The 22,984-nt window shown below is 42.0% G+C and overlaps 1 protein-coding gene across 6 annotated transcripts in view; it reads right to left on the bottom strand.

Moving 5' to 3' along the window:
* Nucleotides 1-22,984, bottom strand: part of slit2 (slit homolog 2 (Drosophila)) — an 89,440-nt gene that overhangs the window by 30,310 nt on the left and 36,146 nt on the right. For all 6 annotated transcript variants that reach the window (XM_074686221.1, XM_074686180.1, XM_074686187.1 and 3 more), the window contains 3 exons: nucleotides 2,475-2,546; nucleotides 1,526-1,597; nucleotides 120-191 (listed from right to left, as the gene is read on the bottom strand). In XM_074686221.1, coding sequence (XP_074542322.1) covers nucleotides 120-191; nucleotides 1,526-1,597; nucleotides 2,475-2,546 — 216 coding nt within the window. The remainder of the gene's footprint in view (nucleotides 1-119; nucleotides 192-1,525; nucleotides 1,598-2,474; nucleotides 2,547-22,984) is intronic.

Below are 22,984 nucleotides of genomic sequence, written 5' to 3'. Positions count from 1 at the left end.
ATATAAGAATGGTGAGGGGTAGTCCAGCTCAATCAGTCAATTGTACAAACAAGATGCGACGAGAGGAAGCCTCTCTGGGGGCAGTGATGTGTAGAAAATGCTCTGCGTGGGCGACTTACAAGGTCCTGAGCTTTGGCATGTGGTTGAAACTGGCCACAGAGAGGCGGCTGATGTTGTTGTTGTTGAGGGTGCTGAGGAGGGAGAAGAGCAGAAAACAACAAACCTTATACTTTAACTGGACTCTTTTACAAATACAGGAGTGTTGTTCACAGGAAAAGACTCAGGAAATGGAAACCAGTCTTGATGTCAGGTAAAAGCAGTCATTTTAAAACCTGTGGAGTGGTGAATCTTTAATGTTTAATGTAGTGTTTTTTTTTATTGTTATTTATTTATTTATTTATTTTTTACAAAAGTCTTACACCTGATGCTGTTTTTGAAGGTGAATTGATGATTTAAAGGCATGATGCATCTGTACCCAATATGACCAGACACTGCGAATTAAATTTCGCTCATCAAGACTCTTTGCTAGAGAAAATGTAAAAAGAAAAAACACTCATCACCATGTTCTTAAAAGTTTTGTCACATATCATCCAGCCATAAAAAATTATGAAATAAAAAGCGTTTTGCCGTTTGTCTGGTTTGCTTTTGCAGCTCATAAAGAGAGATCGATAATAATTTCAGTCTGTTTCATAACTAGCTAAAAAAAATCCTTACAACAGCTTTCATTTGTTCAAAAGTACAAAGCAAGAATAATATTAGCACAAGGAGGGGAAAGTAGAAACCAATAACTGTTTAAAAAAAATACAAATAACACTGCACTCAAAAAACAATATAAAGTCAATAAAAAACAAAAATGAACAAAAATATTGATGTTCTCATAAGAAAAAGTAGAGAATTAAGTGTAAATAGACAAAACGAGAATGAATCAAAGCAAGATTGTGGTGTATTGTTTAGACCAACACCACTCTAAAGTGATCACTTCTGTTTCAAATTGAACTTTTTGAAAACAGAGAATTTCTTTGTCCATTTCATAATTCATGACATAACACTACCAAAATGCATTAGATCTAAATATAAGTGCATCCAGTGCATTAGTTAAACTGCAGATCCAGATTTTCAAAATTCTTGCAACATTTTTTGTCTTTTTACAAACAGTAAATTATCTGCAGTTGTCATTCAGTTTTGTTTTAATTTCTATAATTGCTTGTCCTTTAGAAGAATATTGATTCGCTTTAAAGTCTTAAACACTGAATTTCCTAATCAAATGGAGGGTCAAAAAGAATAATCGCTCTTTCCCACATCAACACACTTTCCATTCAGTCAGCCTGCAGTCATAAGATGTCAATGCTGCATAAAGAGGCATTCCTGAATAAATCAAAAACTGTCCTTTTTAAAAACCAGGCAACACAGCCTTTTAAAGGTCAAAGAGGATATTAGCTGCTCTTTTTCCCACCGCTGTTTGTGCTCATCCTTCACACAAAGCTCTGCTGTTGTTAGCAAGGCGACTGAATAAACAGGTACTCACAGCACTTCCAGGTCACGTAACGCTCGGAAAGCTCCATCTTCAATACAGCTGATGTGGTTGTAGTCTAACTGGCTGCAGAAACAAACACACGAGAGAAAAAAGAAGAAGCTGTAATAAGATGTTAAGGTGTCTTGAAGTATATCTTCAGGTGAAATTCAAGCCAAACAGACAGCTTCAAGAAAATATTTCACACTCCCTCTGGAGAACTCTTTAACAACCTCTCTCTGGCTCCGCTTTTGCTCCGTCTCCTGAGCTTGATGTTCTTTGTTGATGCCAACATATTCATGTCTGTTTGTGTCCCTGTTTCCTGCTCTTTTCTATCTGACATCTAATTTGTATGCTCTGCTTTTAACCTCTTCCCCCTCAACCCCCCTCCACCAACCCCAACCCCTTTTTTTTTCAGAATCGCTTTGCTGAAACAATTTAATTAAGACATAAGGACAGTAAATCATGCGCTGTTACTTGCATGCTAATGCGCACACAAACACACTTATACACACACACTGCCCTGTCCTTTTATGATAATTGCAAGGCATTTCACAGAAATTATCTGATGTGGAAAGAAAAAATAGGATGCAGCGAAATTCTTGAAAGAAATCCATATACTGAGAATTACTGCTGGGTAATTACTCTACCTGCAAAATGGCCCACAATTATCCTCAATCATCATAACTATGACTGAGGCAAAACACAGAGAGAAAACAGCAGAAATGCCACATGACGTGACATTCATAGCACACACACACACACACACAGACACACATTTATACACACACACGGCTTATAATGAGCAGCGCTGCCTGTCAATACGGCAAGCAGCAGGCTCATGACATTTAACACAATGAAATATTGATGCATACCCACATGGGGATTGCAAACACGCTGAAAAAGGAAGTGACTGATTGAAACACACACACAACACAGAAAGAGTTTGCAAAGTGCCACTTACAGGTTCTTGATCTCCACAGCTCCTCTGAAGGCTTTCCGTGGAACCCCCTGGATCTGGTTCTCGCTGAGGTCCCTGAACACCAGAGAGGGAGAGAGAGAGAGAGAGATGTATTTAAGATGGGGGGAATGAGGAATAAGGTGGCAGAGAGTAACTAAGCTGTCACGGATCCACTTGCTTTGCAGCACAAGTACTTGATGTAATCACTAAAATCCAGCAGGGGGGTGCTTCAGAGGCAGACAGATCATCTGCAAAACTGAGTTCCTTACACACACACACACACACACACACACATACACACACACACACACACACACACACACACACACACACACACACACACACACACACACACACACACACACACACAGAGCACTCCTTCACCCAATGTAATCAGCTGTCTTTATTCATCTCTACTCACACCAAAAATGTCCCTCTGACAAACGTTCACGTGTCTGGCGTCAAACGCAATTCAATTGTCTGCTTTGAACATCCATCCACCACAGGTACATGAGGCTTTGTCATGCTAAAACAAACTGTAGGGGGCACTAGTGACCTCCCCTTTTCCCTTGGAGCTCTCTGTGCCTCCTCTCATCTCTCCCACTCATCTCTCCCTCGCCACCTCCACCCCTCCTCCTTCTGCTTTTAAGGAGTGAGTGATGTATGTATAAATGTGTGTGTCTGTGTGTCTGTGTGTGTGTGTGTGTGTGTTTGAGTGCAAGCACTGGGGTTTGCAGAGATTTAATTTTCAGCCACTTTAAGTAAGCTGTAGCTGGAAATAGAGCACAAACAGAATAAAGAGCTCTAAATTTACCACAGAACGTGACCCAAACATGTGGGGACATACATCTTCATTTTTACAGCATATAAAGCATGTAAATACCCCAACATTTGAGTCACACTAACTACTGCTACTGCTGAAGGCAAACTGGAATGCATGCCACTGGTTGTTATAGAAACTTGTTTTAGTGAAGGTCACACACACACCTTACTGCTGGAGGATGCACGCAGAAAAAAGTGATACTAAAAGGAGATGTGTGAAGCATACTTTTACAAACACATACAGATATAAATAAAGTTATGTGGAGTATGAAGGGGTGAATGTGATGGCTATATATTAGAGAACAGCTTCTATCATAGCACAAGGTCATTAGAAAATATAACAACTGGGTATTGATATCTCACACTGCTTAACTGTTCATGTATGTGTGTCAGTCTTTCATTTCACATAGCCAGCACAGACCAAACTTCCAGACAGACCCTTTGACCTTTCACCACTGACCCTCCAGCTCTTGACCCCAACTGTGGCGCTGTAACCCCCATCATGCTAATCGGCTAACGGCTAATGCAGAGCCACATTCCTCACATTCCTGCGTGTGTGATCATATAATTGGACATATAATTGGAGCTGCAGGTATCATCCACCTCTTCCTCCTGACTTCACACCTGCTGCTTCTCCACCTCAGCGGTCTGAAGTGATAAGTCTCAGCTCAGAGTAGAGACAATGACAGACTGACTGAATGTTTCAAGCTCCTGTGAGGAACCTGTAGTTTGTGCTGACTTTGGCTCTCCCTTTAAACAGAGCTGTACCTTTAGCGTATGTTCTGATTTTTTTTATGTACATGAAAGTTGTATTTACAGACAAAACAAATCATCTCAGGGCAAAATCTGTACTCTTGTTTCTGATCTATTTCTGCTAAACAATGTGGCTCCATGCTTCCTCCTCTCTCAGTAACAACCAGTTACTTTCTCAGAACATGATACAAGGCAAGACCACTGGAGTAACAAGACAGATATCCTTTTTTTTAATACCCCAGTGATGAGATTCGCCTCATTCATACCATCTTCATTGGCCCATGACAACCTTTTCCTGGCTCAACTGCACCCATTATGGCTGCTTGTTGTTAAAATGAAATACAATAAATACAGTGTTTTATTCTGTTTTGATGAATAACTCACAGTCCTCCTTGAAATGCCCTGTTCTTGATGCAACAGAATTTTCAGACCTAAAAGCCAAGCTGAGGCGCAACAGAGTGAAGCTTGTGGAAGTTCAGACATTGGCCAAGTGACGGAGCAGAGACGGACTAACCACGTACGTATTTGCTGCAGGTAAAAGTAAAAATTAAAAACATTTTTTTCTTGTATTTCACAGAAATGTGTAATTAGATTTTTTTTCTGGGCCACATTCACCCTAAAAATCCCAAAAAGTGTCCTATTATAAGATATTTAAGACAAAAAAATGAGACCTGAATTGCTTGGAGAGTAAAATAATCTGCCAGTGGGGTAGGAAAATTAATTTAACAACTTTCTTGAATTAAAAACTATTTTTGTTTTAAATGAAACTTTTATGAAATTTTTTCCACTCCAGCAGTAAATTTCTTATACTCATTTCAAGCACATCACGCTTTATTTTTGGCTAAAAATAAGACATTTTTCTGGACTTTTGGGGGGAATTTAGTCAAAATAAAAAATAGGAGTGTCTTACAAATAAGCAAGTTTTTGTTGTGATGTTTCTTAATGGAGGGATAATTTGAAAACTTACAGAGATCAGTATATGTGTGTACATCATCCCAAAAATGAAGCAATCTTAAGATATCTCCTTTGATTCTCAGGAAATAATCAGGGGTAAAAAAGTTGCAAGCTACCGCCCTGAAACAATGTGTTAACGTACCAACAACATATGAACAAGTCCAATGTCTATACACAACCAACAAGAATTTCTTGCCCCTACATAAACTATTGAGGAACTAACTCCTAATTTAAACCCAGCTGGGCGTCAGATTTACACAAAAACACATGTATGTTCACCTGTAAACTCCTGTAACTACCACACACACACATACAAAAAACACACACACAAATGGAAATGTTTGTGTTTCAGCGCCCTCTGATGCAGAGATCAATCACTGTAATCCTCAAATAAGAATGACCAACAGAAGAAGATATAATAAAAGCTTCACTATTTCTGGTTTACACAACACAAACACACGTGTGCTTCACACACGCACAGACGCACACACTCACAGCGGCTGGTCTAAATCAAATAGAGTGTATCCTGATACTGTTTTTACAGGACTAGGGGGGTTTGGAAAACAGCCGTGCTCCTTCAACCCCTGGAACTCTAAAACCAAATAAATAGCCTGAAAGTGCTCCTCAACCCTGCACAAACACACACATGTACACACAAACTCACATACTGCGCAGCAGAGCATGTAACTCACATCCCCTGGCCTGCCTATCAGATGAAGAAATCTGTAAAAATCTTGTTAAAGTGTAAAATGTGAGAAGCTGACAGTTTGACAGTTTGTGTGTCTGTGTTTGAGGCCGCACACGGACCGCTCTGTAAAATCAACCAGAGTGTGTTTACATGACTTCACAGGTTTTTTTTTAGGATGGGGGTCACAAAAACTCACTTCTCTGTCACATTTACAGTAATGCAGCTACAGTATGCACCATGGGAAGCTAAAGTCTTAAAGTGAACGTGGAGTCAATATGTACAGTTTGTGAGTGCGCGCGTGTGTGTGTGTTGACAAAGACATTTATCTTCTGATGCACTGAGATGATTGGAAATTGATTTTCCCACTCTTGAGTCCCTGTGATCTACGACAATAAAAAGACAGCACACACACACGCGCACACACACACACACTCATGTTCCCAGGCAGAGTCCATGCATACAGCTGTGATTGGCAGTTTAGTTTGGTGCTGGGCTCTTAAGGAAGTGCAAGAGGCCACTTTAAACCCTCTTCATCACTCAGACCACCAGAGAAAGAGAGCGTGTGAATAGTAAGTTTCACCACGATGGGGAAATTGACTTCTCAGGACTTAGGAGGGGATTTTCTCCTTCAGTCCGAAGCTTCTGCACCTGATTCAATTTCATCCATAGTGGAATCATTTGGTGGAGTCCTGCTCACCACTACCCCTCTTTTCTCTTAATAAACTTCCTTTTCTTTCTATGGAGCTCTCCCTTTCTTTCTTCTTTTACTCTGAGATGGTCTTGTTTTCGGACTTCCCCCAGGTTTAACCCCTCACCTCTGCCCCTGTGCCTAAACTGGGAGGTTAGCTTCATTAAAACAGGCTCCTGCTGAGCCCAGCGTGTGTGTGGGGGTGTGTGTGTGCGTGTGCTTGTGTGTGCGTTTGAAGGCGCCGGAGGTATTAAATGCACACAGGAACTATACCACGCTGCTAAGTTAACCCTCTGATGCACAGCAGAAAGACTCTTAGTAAAAAAATAATGGACATCGTCTTGCTGAAGCGACATGAAACAGGAATAAAATCTTGTATCCTTACAACCTTAACTTCCGCACATCCCAGTTGTTAATTTCCTATCTCCATTAGTCTGCAAAACATATCCAAAACAGCATTTTACACACATGACGAAGTGTCAGAACCAACATGTTGGTGTTTTAGTGCTGACCATGTTTGCTTAAAGCAGAGCTGTTGGCGTGCAAAGATGAGTGTTTTTCTTGTTAAACAGGTGGCATTTATGATCAAATAACTTTTTTATGATAGCTCAGCTGTCTGATAACAGAAACAGATTTTGTTTTACTCAAACCGACTTAAAAACGCTCATTAAATTTGTTCACATACAGCAGGAAGCGTTGGAACAGGGATTTAACAAGCTGAGGCTCAGCCGAGTGATGAGGTTGTGTCCCAAGCAGATGTCGACTGCGACACACGCTCGCTTGTTGTTGGCCAACTAAAAGAGGTAAAAAAAGGAGGAGGTTTAACAGTTTTCATATTGCTTTGGTGACTCACTGCAGATTAACCTTTTAGTGGAAACATCAGAAATCATTGTAAACAAACTTTGCGTTCTGAACAATTTCAGATGGAGTCAAAAATGTGGGGAATAAGTCCTTTCCTCGACCGTCTGACCCTCTTTGTCTGTTTTTCTCACCTTTGGTGGCCCATGATGTGTGTGTGTGTGTGTGTGTGTGTGTGTGTGTGTGACAGAGTCAGGTCTCCAGTGTTAAGAGCTTAGTGCTGCTTTTCTAAAGGCTCTTTTCACACAGAGTGAAGCTTTTGACGCCCTGCGTGTCTAAGAAGACCTGGGCATGAAAGAGCAGCACTCAATTCTCACACATGCACCCCTAAACCACTCCACACACACTCTCGCACACACACACACACACACACACACACACACACACACACACACACACACACACACAAACACACAGGACACACACACTCCCTCTCATACTGTTTTACAGTTTCTGAACCTCTTTTGTTTGTGCCCTACTGCCACGAGATTCTTCCCAGCTCCAGCAAACTAAGAGTTCTCGTGGATGCATGAGAAAGTGTGTACGTACGCATGTGTTTGTGTGTGTATGTGTGTGTGGGTGCGTGAGTTAGAGAGAGGGAAAGAGGCAGGAATTGGGCAAGAGTTGGCAGAGCAGTAAACTAATCATCTTGTTCAAATCCTTTTCGGAGACCTTAATCCTATTAAGTTTAAGAATGTGTGAATGAGCAGGACGGAGCTGAAAAGAGTCAAAAAAGAAAAAGCAAGAAGGAAGAGAAAGTGAGGAAAAAGATGGGTGGATAGAGGAAGAGTCTGGATGGAGGAGTAAAATCAGACACTCTGGACAGGATGGATGGGGCAAAAGTGAAAGCTAACATGCTACTTTTTCTACCTTCTTTAAAAGTATATGCAGTGACATGTATCGTGTGTTGATTTCTGTTTGTGTGTGTTTTAGCTAATTTGTGAAGTAATGCCATGAAGTGGACCCCCAAAGATCAGACTCCTGTGAGCAATTAGCAGGAAACAGAGTCCTGAAGAAAAGAGAGGAGATGAGGGAGGAGAGGAGGCATGTTGAAGACAATGCAGAGGATTATTGAACACACTGGGCCACAACTGGCACCTGGAGGAGGAATGTGTGTGTATGAGTGTGAGTGTGTGTGTGAGTGTGTGTGTGACTCATCATGTTTCTGGTTTTAAAGTGAGTCTTGGGTGGCAGAACTTTAAAGCGAAGCAGTCACAAAATGATGAAAAATCTCATGGGTAACTTTTCAAGAGAGCAAGTAATTATGCAGAATCACACACCCTCTCCTCTCTCAGTCACACACACAACTACACACACACACACACACACACACACACACACACACACACACACACACACACACACACACACACACACACCCTCATCTCTCTTCAGTAGCACTCTTCTGAACTAATATTGACTTTGCTTGTGAATGACAGATCTGCAGTCGTCCTCCCTCTCCGCCTCTCCTCCTCTCTCATTGTCTGCCTCTCTTATTCGCCATCACGCCTCACACACATACTTTAAATGCCAGGTAAGGTGGTTGCTATGGTTACTGGACTAGGGTGGACACCTAGGGGACACTTTGACTTGACAGAGAGGATGTCCCGTGTGTGTATTTGTGGGTGAATGTGTGTGTGTGTGTGTGTGTGTGTGTGGGTGAAGTGTGCCTGTCTGGATACAGGGAAAGCAATCTGTCAAAAAGCCTGGTGTGTGTTTTGTATGTGTAACCTCCAGGAGTTGTAACATTGCACCAAAAACGCTCGCTTCACAAATGCTCCTGTGGTAACAGTCATGTTATTTCTGATGTTTAGGTCAGGAGCTCTGATTTTGCAACGTTTTGTCCATTTTTCTGTGAACACAGACCGGGAAGGCCAAGATGATTGCTTTGGTAGAAACGCAGCATTCTGCCCACTGATTTCACATAAATAGATCCAACTCTCTCCATTCAGGCACTGAGCGTTGTGGAGTGAGCTCTTAACAAAGCCACACACACTTCTAACACAAGCTTTCTGATGCTGCAGGAGCAACAACAGAAGTTTTGAATCACATCTACAAAGTGAAATTAGGGTTGAGAAATAACAAAGCTATGAAAATAAAGATAAAGTATGGTGTGTGTGCGTGTGTGTGCTGTGTGTGTGTGTGTGTAAAAGCAGACTGATTACGTTGCTTTCCAGCCTAGGAACAGATTAGTCAGCGGTCTGAGACCATGACATCACCAGTAATGTTTACACGTGTAATTATAGACAAGTGAGGAATACATCTGTTGAGAACACACACACACACACACACATATACACAACACACACACACCGTGGAGAAATGGACAGCGGCTTGCAGTAATACAGTAATTGCATATGAGGAGCGCTGAGAAGCACTTAGTGAACGGGGACATGGTTTTCCCTGCGAACATCTTCAGATGGTATTTTGATTTTAAGCTGCATCAACAGAAAAGTCCCATCATGCAGTGCACCTGCACACTGCACACTCTAACGCTCAAGAAACTTTGCTCTCCACGGCTTTCTGCAACAATTCCAGGGTGGACGTTGGCGAGGAAGAGAGTCAAATTGAATACCACAGTTGTCGGAAACTTTTTTTTCCCACTCCCTGACACACGCACACACTTATACACACTGCTACTCACTGGTCTCCTGCCTCTTGTGCCACATAGTCACACACATATACTCGTATGACCCTTTTTCTGGTTTAATGTCACATTTACTTTTTTTTGTGATCAAATTTTTATACGAGAAAAGCACTACGATTTTTCATAAAAAATACAAAATACGAAACCTGATGACAGACATAAGATAGAGACAGAACTGTGAGAAACCACAATATGAGAAAATAACATCACGTTGACTTCTGTACAGGGGAAAGCAGACTGAATTATTGATAACAAAGCATCAGCCCATTGTAAAACTGAAAAGCTAGACTACAGTAGTCACACACTTGTGTGGCATAATAAAAGACATAGATCTGCCAACCCTGACCTCTGACAGAAGGGATCAGCCTGATATTTCAGTTTTAGTGCATTATAATGAGGTTTGTAAAATTTGCATGTTTTGGTGAAGTAGTGCTTTTTGCATTTACTTAACTTTTGTTATTTAATGCATTAAATACTTGATTCTGGTTGGTGAAAACAACATGACTGATAAATTCTCAATGACTTAAGTATTTCAAGGGACATTCGTATTTAAAATGTTAGATTTCATCTCAGGTTGAGCTAAAGAGTTTAATGGTAGCTTGTGAACAGTTTGAAGTTTGAGGCTCTTCTGTCACTCTGAAAACACAAGACCCATCCAGTTTGAGTCAAAAGTCCATCTCACTCTGTCTGGATTGTAATTTGCTGAACCACTCATCCCCTATAAATTATCCCTTCCATAAACTCTTAATCACACAGCAGTGAGCTAGCACTGCACCTACTGGCCATGTTTTCTGCAGCATTTACCAATGAGCCTTGCAACTCGTTCATCTAAGCAATGGATAGAAGTGAAATCTGTCTTTAAAAAAATGCACTTGAAATGCAGCGATTCAATGGTAAAAAATTACATTTTTTTTGTTCTGTTTTGCTATCAAGAACAAACTTGATCAAACCAATTCTCAAGTTTTTCAGGATCCTACAGAAAAGAATGAAGTAAAAGTCAGAGGTAGGGATAGCGATGGGTACCGGATTAAGTACTTTTATAGGTACCAACCGAATTCTGACAAAAGTATTTGGTACGATTCACATAAAATCAAAAGGTATCATGTTTGGGTATCTAAATGCATCCTTCAGACTGTGAGGGACTGGAAGAGAAGGACATTTTCCATACTGGACATGAAGACAGCATTGCAAGATTATATATATTGAAGAACAAATATGTTAAATTGAAAAACTTTGAGATTATATTATTAGAAAAAAATGATATTTTTTCACCACATAAACACAAAAAAGTACCAAATATTGGTACCGTTGAGTACCGGTACCTATTGCCAGGAACCGGGCATTGGTGACATATCATTTCAAATATGAAAGGTACCCATCCCTAGTTAGGGGTCTACACCAAGCAGTTGTGGGTTTGACTGTATACCCTGTTTAAGGGCACTTTGGTAGAGCCTTGGAAGTAAACTGGCCCCACTCCAGCTACCAGTCCCAGCCTCAAAACATACCATACTGCTGCTTAAATCCTTAGCCAAGTCCCCATTGACTGAGGCACTGCTGCCCCAAATTGTATTTTCCCTTGACTTCTAAATGGTGTATCTTTATATAGTTGTTCATTAAGACAGCAACCGTTTTTTCCTGACTAAAACTAAAATTGATTTATAAAGAAAGAAGTCATTGATCCAAAATGAAACTGTCTTTTGTTCCTGGTGGATAGCATGCATTTTTGTTAACACTGGGCATAGAAGTGGGAGAAAATCTTGAAAATCTGTATATAGAGATTTTCAGTTTGACAATATGAAAATTGGGATTCTTTGTCAAAAAATCTTTTCTTGTTCAAATTCAAATTCTTCATTTCTGTCTTTGTTTATAAACTGGATTGGAAAAAAGTTACCACTTTTCTCCAGCAAAGGGTGAAATGTTTCTCTCTGTCTCAAGTGTTGTGCATTTTATGGGAAAATATGGCTCCTGATATAGTATGTAGACATTATCATCATCATTTAACTTTTCACATGATCTAGTGTTAAAAAAAAAGGAAACTAAAAGTTGTAAATATCAACGAAATCACAATTTAAATTGAGCCGGAATTGCGGTTTGACTAACTCTAATTCAACCTGCAAATTTAGCATGAAGCACCACCTGTTGGTTGGAGTCTTAATTAGATGCTCTTCTTCCTCACAGAGAGCATCAAAAGAAGAAGAGGAGGAAACAGTCTGAAGGTTTGATTCTTTGTACCCTCTCTTGACATTTTAAGCACATGAATTTGTGATTTCTTGGCCAAATCTAAAACTCTCCATTGATTTTTCCAGTCAATACTTCACTTTTCATTTAACATGTTTCTCCCTCACACAGCTTGACTTAAACTGTCATTACTCTTTCTTTTCTATTTCTCTCATCTTTTCTCCTCTTCCCCTTTCTCTCTCTTTCTTGCCCCCTCTCTCCTACACCCTCTCCACCCTCCACTGCCCTCCTCTGCCCTGCTCCCTGTGTAATGAGTCTAATCCATCAGCCAGACAGTATTAATCGTATTCCGATAGCAGTGTGTTCACTTGCTGCTCGCTGCTGTCTCCGTCTCTACGAGTCAATAACCCCGGCTCTAACACCTACACTCGGCCTATGACAGATAGGCTATGTGTGTGTGTGTGTGTGTATGTGTGTATGTGTGTGTTTGTGTGTGAATTTTAAAACCAGCTCAGCACTACGACCAAATTTATTATAGGCTTCGCCTGGAAGGGCATCCAAAACACACACAAGATGTAGACACAGACACACACAGCACAGCTAAAATGACCACCGCTGGACATGCTGCCAGACCACTCAGTGACCACAAGCTGTTGGTCAGTGACATCATATCCTTTTCCTGTTTGCCTCTTACATCGCCTTACAACAATAAATAGAAGAGATGAATCGAAAGTGACAGCCCATGGACGTTAGTCTGGCTCTGTTTGTGTGGATTTGTGTAAAGTGTGTGTGTGTCTGCATGCTTTTGCCAGGTCAGAAAGTTTTCACCCACGTCTCTGACCTGATCTGCCTCAAACTCCATGACCCAGTAAGCTGCAGCGGCCTCCTCCCTTTTTGTCTGCCTCCTTACCATTAAGGACAAAAACAAACACTCCTAACGCAGGATAACGTATCAATCTGGCGCCCAACGATCCTTTGTCATTTTACAGAGTTTGCTTTCCCATCTATTTTTCACCCCCACAACTGGCTTCATCCATCAATCGCTGCACCGTTCTCCTAATCGCTCAATCACTGCGTCAGGCTTTTCATCCATCAATCATTCATTACTTTTATTCATCTGCTGTCAAACGTGGAGTAAAACATTTATGTGTGAGACTGGTTTATGCTGTTAAATGAAATTCATGAAAAGTTAACAGCCCATCTGCTTTTTTCCTTGCATATTAACGCAGTAAACAAACAAATAGAGAAAAACATCAAAAACAAACAACTAAACAGCTCATCAAAAATTGATCAGCTCTGAAATAAGAAGGTCAGTTTTTTTCCTCTGACATCATTTCCACTTTGATTGACAGCTCAGAGGAGACGGTTTGTGGTCGGGAAGAGTGTGTTTGAACACAGGGAGAGAGTGGTTATGTAGTTAGTGGAAAGAGGGGCAATATTAGTATGTATGAGTGTGTATGTGAGTGAGTGTGTGTGTGTGTGTGAGTGTTTGTGAGTGTCCACCCATGCAAGGAGCAAGAGAAGAGTGCTGAAGTGGCGATGGCTTACTCATCCTGGTGTCATTATTCACAGTTTACAAACCATGACAAGACAGGCTGACACCAGCACACATATACACACACACACACACACACACACACACACACACACACACACACACACACACACACACACACACACACACACACACACACACACACACACACACACACACATATATACACACACACACACACAGACACACATCTCTTCTTAATTCCGCCCTGTGTGCGGTTTTGTCTTTCCTGTCCTGTGTTTACCCAGCAGCTCTGAGTGACATGCTGACGAGGTCTCCTCATGCAGAAACACACACACACACACACACACACACACACACACACACACCCACGCCCACACAGACCGTCTGACCTACCAACAGACAGACAGACAGACAGACAGACAGACAGACAGACAGATAGACAGAAGGACAGACAGACAGACAGACGGACGGACAGACGGACAGGTGCTGTTACAGGCTTCTAAATGGGCTGACATATAAACTCTGCCTGGATCTTGCTGCTTTGTGATGCTTAAACACTAAGTGCAGAAGTTTGTCGTCAGTATCCTCATCTTGAGTCTTTTTCATGCTTAGGTTCAGGTAACTAAGAACAGGCTGGTTAATGTGAGAGTGTTTAGAACAATATGCCAATAAAATCAACATGTCATCCTCATGCTACCACCCAGTCTTGACTTTTTCTAGAGAACCAAGAACGCAATGTTTCTTTACGGTCAGCCAGCTGCTCTCAATGTTCAAACATAAACACAGAAACATTCATCATGCTTTCATGTCTGTCGATGGATGAAGTGCTTTATGCTTCTTATTGCTACCTTTGCCTCTGACAGAATGTGCAGAAAATGCTCTCTGAACTTTTCTTCTCTGCTGTTAAACTGACTTTCATTCACAATCTGATCTGTGTCAGGCAGTAGTTAACAGCCACACACTCAACCATTTTAAGCCGGATTCAGGGCCTGATATGCCAGAAAATCCTCAAATGTGTGGTGACGGTACAGCTATTCCACTACACCTGACTGTGTCTAAACCACAAGGTGAATAACCATTTAAGAAACAGTCACAAAAATATAAACAGTTACATATTCTTTTCCTAAAACTCTTAACCAAAGAAAATGTTGATGTACATTAAAAGAAAAAAGTAATATAGGAAATTCAAGAAATTATTCCTTACTTTCACTTAAGAAAAAAAAGTTAATTACAAAGGTTTTTAAACACTTCAATGATGACTAAATGACTCAAGTCCTTCAGCATAGCATGTGTGAATTCTCCGCACCAAGTTAAACTTTGTCTTCACTGTAACTTAAAAACAGTCTCCTCAGATTTCAACTTGTTTTTGTTATTCTTCGTCTATTGTCCTCTGTGAATTTAATGATTTTTTAATGTCTTCTTTCGTGCGGTTTTAATGTTTGGGATAAAGTGTTATGAATATACAGAGAAACTTGCCTTCCCTTTCAGATTACTAATTTTTTTTTCAGACATGTTGAAAGTGGATTAAACATTGATGGCTAGTGGAAAGTTCATTTTTTGACGTTCATTTTTTCAGCCCAGGTGAAAACATGAGGATCCAAAAGAGAGTCTTTCTAAAGTAAGGATGAGGTAGAGCAAGGTTGTCATCGTTGGTTGAAGAAGCAGAAAGATAGATCGCATTACTCCCATCTTGCTCTTTTAGTGTGTGTGTGCGTATGTGTGTGTGTGTGTGTGTGTTCCAGAGACAGAAAGTGTTTCCTCCCCTGAGGCCTTTCACTTGAACTCAGTGTGAGAATGAACCTCTTGTCAATCGTCTACTCGGGCCTGTTTAGGGAAATGAGGGCTTCATCAGTCAGCCGCTGCAGTTTACAGTATGTGACCCGACACCTGCACCATGCTTTCAGACCAGAGGAAGGGGGAGGGAGAAGCGGGAGGAGAGGAGAAGAGGGGGCAAGGAGGGAGATGGAAGAACAACATCGACAGCCGTCAGAAAGCGATCCAAACCCTATTGAGATGAGAAAGAAACAAATTGGCAGAAAAGACAATATTTCTGCTTTCTTTTTATCACTTCTCCCCCTTTCCCTCCCTTTCGCTCTTTTGCTCCAAATCTTTTCAAGATGTCCACACACACCCCCCTCCCCTCTTTCTCCCCCTGTGTTTGCCCGCTCCTGGCAATCGCAGGCTAGCTGAAATATTCCTCTTCAAATAGTTTCGCTCCGTCAATGTTGTCTTTCTTTCTTTCACCACTGTGGAGGCTCGGGTCACACACACTTGTCACTCTGGACCAGCTGTCCTGCACCATCTGTCCACTGTCCACCCTTCACACACACACACACACACACACACACACACACACACAAAATCACACACACAAGAACTGGAACCCTGGCGCTAAAATGCGGCAGTTACTTGCAAAGGCACAAACGCTGAAGAACAATTAATGTTTATTGGGCTGTGTCAGAATAAACAGCATATCCAACAATGATCGGAGGAAGACAAAGAGCAAGAGGGTGAGAGGCGAAAAAGAGGGGAAGAGGAAAAAAACAAAAGCAAACACTTTCAAACAAAAGCTGAGATCCATTTCCACATGGCCAGCAGTGAATATGAGAAGTCATGCATAATCTGGACTACTCCAGCGCTGCTCTGATTGGCTGTTGAGGCTTTTTTGTGTGTTTGTGGTGCGTTTGACCTAAACACCATATGTGTTGAGGAGAGCAGGGTAACTTGGGGTGCGTGTGTGTGTGTGTTTGTGTGTGTGTGCATGTGTGTGTGCTCTACATTCCTATGAGCAGTGAGCTGGAAAGACAGGCCATGAAAGCAAACAGTGTTGGCTATTAAGACTCCTGGACATCAGCCAGACAACACACATGCAAATCCACGTGTGCGTGAACACATACATTGAAGTTCACCATAATGACATCACTACACAACACAGTGGTGGCTGGATTTGCAGGGATTTATTCACAGTCATAACACATTCATCATAAGAGCTAATAACAAAACTCTCTTGATTTTTACATCGGGAAGTGAGAAGTTCAGACTTCACTGTCGTCAGACTACAGCCGAGTTCAGACCTGAGCAAAGCCGCTGTTCCATTTACCAACCACAGCCTGTCTGTCCGAAACATGACCCACCACGCTACAATGAGCACCAACCTCCCAAATATAGAGAATATGTGCAGGTCAGGGCTTGATGACTGACTTAAAGCAGGAAACATTCCAGTTGAGGCGACACAGGGGGCGCTGTATGGGCAACAAAACCAACACATCACGTTCCTGATTGAAGCTTCTGCTGTGAGCTAAATTAGATTAGCAGGGTGTCTGTGTGTGTGTTTGAGGGTGCAACGGGAGTGTCATATTAGTTGGTAATGCATTGAACAGCTGTGAGGCACACACACACACACACTCACATGCACACACACACACTCACATGCACACACACACACACACACACACACACACACACACACACACACACACACACACACACACACACACACACACACACACACACACACACACACACACACACTAACTCTTGCATGCACATGAACTGATTAAAACAAAACCAAGGCCAGCCCTGACCTCTAACAGACTGATTGACATGGAGACTGTTTGCATGCATATGCATGTGTGTGCATGTCCGGATGTGTGTGCATTTGTGTTTTTGTGTGTGTGTTTGTATGCACTGAAATTGCACACCAGTGGCACAGCGTTGAGTGTGAGTGTGTAATGGAAGAAGTGGACTGATGTAATGAGGCTGTAATAAGGCTGAAGCTTAATCCTGGTGAAGACAGACATAGACCTCTCACCCCTGCCTGCAAACACAGACACAGAGACACACACAGACACACATGCACACACAAACACATTACTTTTCATTTTCATACCTACTGTACATTCATCATGACCTCCTTTAGCTCACACTTTTTCCTGACTTCCACTCACATGACTTCTTTTGATACCCTCTCTTTTCCTCAGAACCCTCTTTTCTGTATCACCACCCGTTCCTCGACATCCTCTTTACTTCCTATCTTTTGTGGATGTTTTCCCATGTTTTACTTGAAAAGTCCGACTTTATCACTTGAAAGTGCCTCTTGGTTCAGTTTTCAGGTCTGTGATCAGGTCTTGTACCTGAAGTTAACATAAAATCCAAAACTAACTTGAGACATTGACAAGAGTCACCATTTATGTTATTTATGTTATCTGTCCACAACCCACCTCAGCAGAACAATGTCATGGTTTAAGTCTGAAAATAAAACATATTTAAGATAAGTTTATCTGCTCTTTTGGAGCTGAGTCAGAGATGCAATCAATGTTTCCAGCGGTGGTTTGCTTGAAATAAACAAGTGAACCACGCTGGCAAACAACAGCCACAAGTGTGCGCCCTGCAGGACTGCCAGGTTTAAAAATCGGGGAAACTGGGCAATATTTCTACATCTGGTGGAATATAATTTACAGGCTGGTTTGACCATTTCAAAACTGATTTATTTTGACTGCATTGAAAAACCTCAAAAAGCTCCTTGACCTACAGAAACTACAACTACAGCATCAGGAAAAGCAAAAAAGTCCAGTCGCTAGTTTAGAGACAGTTTGATTGACATGGCATCTGCTGGTTGCTGAAATGATAACTTGCAAAAAAAAAAAAAGAAAAAGAAAAAGAACCTCCTAAGATCTGCACTCAAATGTAGCACAGAGCACTTTCAAGGAAAATGGTGCAACTTTAACCACACTGGTTATTCTTTGTGCAAGTCGCAGTGAGGCTGGTAGCGTTGGACTGGAGAGGCTGGCGTTGTGACATTGTTTCTCTTTAGGTCTCGGGAGGCCCTGGTTGAGGCCATAGTGAGGTGCTGGAGCGGGCCGCCTGACTCAAAAAGAAAACACTCTAACTACTGACAGGCAGCACTTGAGACAGCCCCGGGAGAGCAGGGGTCCTACTGCGCTATTGTCCCCAACCACACAGGTTAACAAGACACTGCAGCAGCCTCTAACCTCAGTCTTTCATTTCTCCTGCACCCTGTCCTCACACACATATAAAATACATGCTCCAGCAAAACCTTTTATCTTTTATTTTTTTTTCTCCCTCTCACTCCAATTTCCCAGATAAAAAAGAAAAGACACAGCAGTCAGAGAGAAGAACAATATACAAGTAGGAAAATGAAGAAGCAATTTCTCACCTTAAATAATGACTTTATTCCCACTACACGCCTCTTTTTTATTGAATTAGGCCGTTCTTTTTTATTCTCCTCATCACCCATTTATAGCTTTCTCTCCCCCTCTCCTTCTCTAGTGTATACAGCCATTCATAACTCTAGGTTATCATTTCAAAAGGCTTTCAATTCAAGCCCCTTACAGAGCAGACAGTAAAAGAGGCTGCCGCAGGGCAAACATGCACCAACACACACACACACATTCACACACAGACACAAGTGAAACAAACATAAAGAAGGGCTGACACAGGAAAAAACAAACTTGAAAGAACACACACACACAGACACATTACCAAGAAAATCTTTCTTCTTTTTCTGTTACATAAGCATGCACACACACCTTGTTTCTCTCAGGTAAACATTCAGATGCTAAGTGGTATCTAAGACACACCAGTGATGATACACAAACAGCTAAGGAGGGAAATCCCTGATTGCTGAGTTTATTATTCTGTGTTGACTCCATAGAAATAAGTCCTTTTGTTGTATTTCATAACGTCCACGGCCCTCTTTCTCAGTCTCCTATCCTTCATCTTCATGTCTGCCTCCGTTTGTCTGTCAGTCACGCCTGGCTGCTGTCCTGTCATCAGTCCCTGTTGCTCTTTCCTCTAAAAGCTCTTAGCTGCCCTCAGGGCAAAACTTATAATATTACAGTACACCCCAAATCCTCCTTGCTTCCCTTTCTTTTTGTGCCTTTCTTCCTCAAACACACACACACACACACACACACACACACACACACACACACACACACTGATGCACTAATGGACAAAGATGCAACACTAAGTGAGCAAAGAGCCAGTGGACACAGAAAAAGGAGCATCTTTAAGAGCCCTCAGGATGTCTCTGTCACACACATAAATAGCAGCAGTGTTTGGATTAACGTCTTGGACCTCGGGCCGGATCAATAAGCTCCATGATGCATGTGTCGAGACATGGTAATGTGTTGAAATGACCTTGAATGAATGAGCATTTTCAGGGGTAATTAGCAAACAACGGCTCCCTGGAAAATGATTTGAGTTTTACAAGCTGAACACATAGTCTGATCTGTCACACTTGGCTGTCTCTGTTGCTTATTTTGTATTTTTCATTAAATGTTTAATGGATCCCATGGAGATGAATATCTGCTGGGCTAAGTAATAAGAATCCTAATAAGGCAGAAAGCAGCAAAGTGACTGAATAATAACAAACATACACTGACAGCGCGGCTGCACCAAACGCACAAACAGAGTAACGTCTCCATTAAACAGCAGCTTCAATCAAGCCAAAGAACAAACAGGTTTCTCCGCACTGCAGCAGACCTCATGCTGCGTATGCATGAGAGGCTGTGCATCTGTGTGTGTGTCTGCACCGCATAATACTTAACTGTATCACACCTTAACCATGGGAAATACCCACTGCACATATCAATTATGTACACAAGCTTGTGTGTGTGTGTGTGTGTGTGTGTGTGTGTGTGTGTGTGTGTGTGTGTGTGTGTGTGTGTGTGTGTGTGCATGCATAAGCGTGGCGGGGCGTTCAGAACTGCTCTATTGATGAGAGAATGAAGTCATTTTTCAATGTGGGGTTAAGCGCTGCATTATTGCCGCCTCATTTGGCTCCTGTGGGCCACCATAGCCCTCCCGTCTGGTTTCCATGGCACAAAGAGAGAACAGAGGAGGGAATGTCCCTGCTTACCAGACTGCAAGTTCATCCATCAGCTCACACACACGCACACATACACACACACATATACATGCACACAGGGGCAGGCAATAAGAGCTTATCCCACTCACGGTCAACTTTCCCACAAAGTTGCAACAAATCAAGAGGAGCAGCGCTAAGTCTCCTAAAGCCAGCCAATATCACATTATACGCTAGTTGTGCTTGGGTATACAGAGCTGCACAAGAGTGTTGTACGGCTGCGAAAAGCAATTCACCTAAAAGGATCGAGTTTCTGCTACGGTTCACACAGAGGCTCAACTGTAAACAAAGGAAATCTTACAGAGTCCATTATGCTGCTGGAGGGAAACTCTCATTTCTCTGTAGACTCGTGTTTTACAGCTGAGTCTGCTACCTTGTATATATAGGCTTACTGTATATGTGTGCAAGTGTGTGTCTGTATGTGTGTGTGTGTGTGTGTGTGTGTGTGTGTGTGTGAATGGTCTGAGATTTGTTCTGCATTGAGCAACACGAGCGTGCACCGGTTCACAAACACTGTAGGGATTGTCTGCAGTAATGGGATGGGATGCACCTCTATGTGTGTGTGTTTGTGAAGTGGTGGGGATGGGGGGGCATGTTGGCTGTTTGAACAAGCGCTGAACATGAGCCAACCGTGTCAGTGAGCATTGTCAGCTCACATAATAACTACATTCCTCCGGTGATATCATACAGAGCTGTTACAGATCAGCTTTGTCGTAGTAAAGACAGAGAGATGGATGAACTGTCCTCATTCATTCATGGAAACTTTTGCCAATTTTCTCTCCCTTAACAGAGTTCAATAAAAACATCCTGCAAGCTGCGTCCTTCTTTCACTTCCCCTCCCTCTTTCTTCTTTCCTCCCATTCTTTCTTTCTTTCTTTCTTTGAGTCCCCCTGAAGTCGGGTCTCCTTCTCCTCTCAGTTTACTGTAAACATCTCCATGTATCACTGTCATATCAGCACATTCATCTCCTTTAGCAGGACGGCCTCCCTGCAGTGCTCCATTCACCCCCCATTCACACGCTCATGCTGGTCACAGGGTGCGCTCACACACATTAACACGCATGCATTATGTATCCATGTATTTGCACATGCCAACTATGTATGCAGACGTGGACTTATTCAACCTATAGTGCTTAAACTCAAGATAATGGCCTTATTTCTTGGAGTCTGTCTGTTTTCTAGACACAAAAGCATATGAGAGAAAGCCCAAAATGCAACTTCACAAGACAATATACTTCAGCACCAAATGCAAGTTTAACAAGTGACAGGCAGGAGAAAGAAATATAGATTAATGTTTTGTGTTTTTTTAAAATAATAGAATCCACATAACGTTACATCTCCACTTAACAAAAATAGTCATGTGTGTAATCCAGTAAATACCTAAATTTGGATGTTGTGCATACGTTGTTCATTTTGCAGCACTTAAATCACTGACTTGAATTGACTCCGGACTAATCTATTACTTTAAGTATTCTGAAAAAATTCAGGTAAAAAATCATGTTTGGAGGTAGTGTTAATTGTCAGGTAGCCGCCCTTGTAGCAAAGGAAACTTTGAGCCACATTTTTAAACACTTCTTCGAAACTAATGTCCTGCAGATGGTACATTCCCATGTGCTGTCATGTTTTAAAATTATTATTCTGTCTGTGTCTGTGTGAGTCAAACTGATTAAAAAAACAGGATCCATAACATGGCATTTTCTTACAGACAGTAACAAACTCATGTTGGGGCCCTGCTAGGCAGGGGTGATCCATTTGGATCCATCCCTGCTCCCTCTGTGTCTATAAAAAGCCTGGTGTCACATAGTGAGATCTCCTGTCTCCTCTCCCAGACTCTCTGACGAGGTGTCAAGCCTTCTCAGCTCCACCTGACACACAAGCTACATACCAAACATCCTCATTCCTGTTTGTGTGTGTGTGTCTGTGGGAGCGCATGTTGGATGTGTTGTCACCTTCCTATTTGCGGTTTCTCTGTTTGTCCATCATGTTAAGGCCTGACGGTACAAAATTACAACACACAAGGTATTTCACGCTCTGAGAAACAGCACCAGAGTAAAAGAGAAATGCTCCCCACTCACTCTGGCCGTCCTCCTCACACTGAGAGCCATTCGCCCCGAGTCTATTGCCCTGACAATCAAAATGCCTCCTGTAATGCTATCATCACACTGCAGCTCCCCTGGCAACTGTATTACACCCATTCAAAGGACACATAACTTTATTAACTCACACACAGCATGACATGTCTCTAAAAGCAGCAGGCCGTGCAGGCTGCCTGCTATCCCGATAACATAACTTTATTAGCCGCTCTATTGACACAGTCGCAGACAGCCGCCTCGCGAGCTCAACAAGTTGATGAAGCCGTGCATGGCTTGGCTTCAAAACAACACAACTTTACTGCTAGCAGCATAGGCAGACATGAACACAGCAGTGGTCAGACAATCTCAGACGCCAAAAACAAGGTTTTGATAACAATATGTGGATAAAAGAAGAGCAGTGTGAGAGAGGGTTGGAAACAACAGGG

Source organism: Halichoeres trimaculatus, unplaced genomic scaffold (genome assembly GCF_033239565.1).
Source record: "Halichoeres trimaculatus isolate MK-OKI-2021-1 unplaced genomic scaffold, fHalTri1.1 fHalTri1_scaffold_2, whole genome shotgun sequence".
Classification (NCBI taxonomy): domain Eukaryota; kingdom Metazoa; phylum Chordata; class Actinopteri; order Labriformes; family Labridae; genus Halichoeres; species Halichoeres trimaculatus.
The sequence above is the reverse complement of the archived record's forward strand: the minus strand, read 5'-3'. Positions and strand labels throughout refer to the sequence as shown.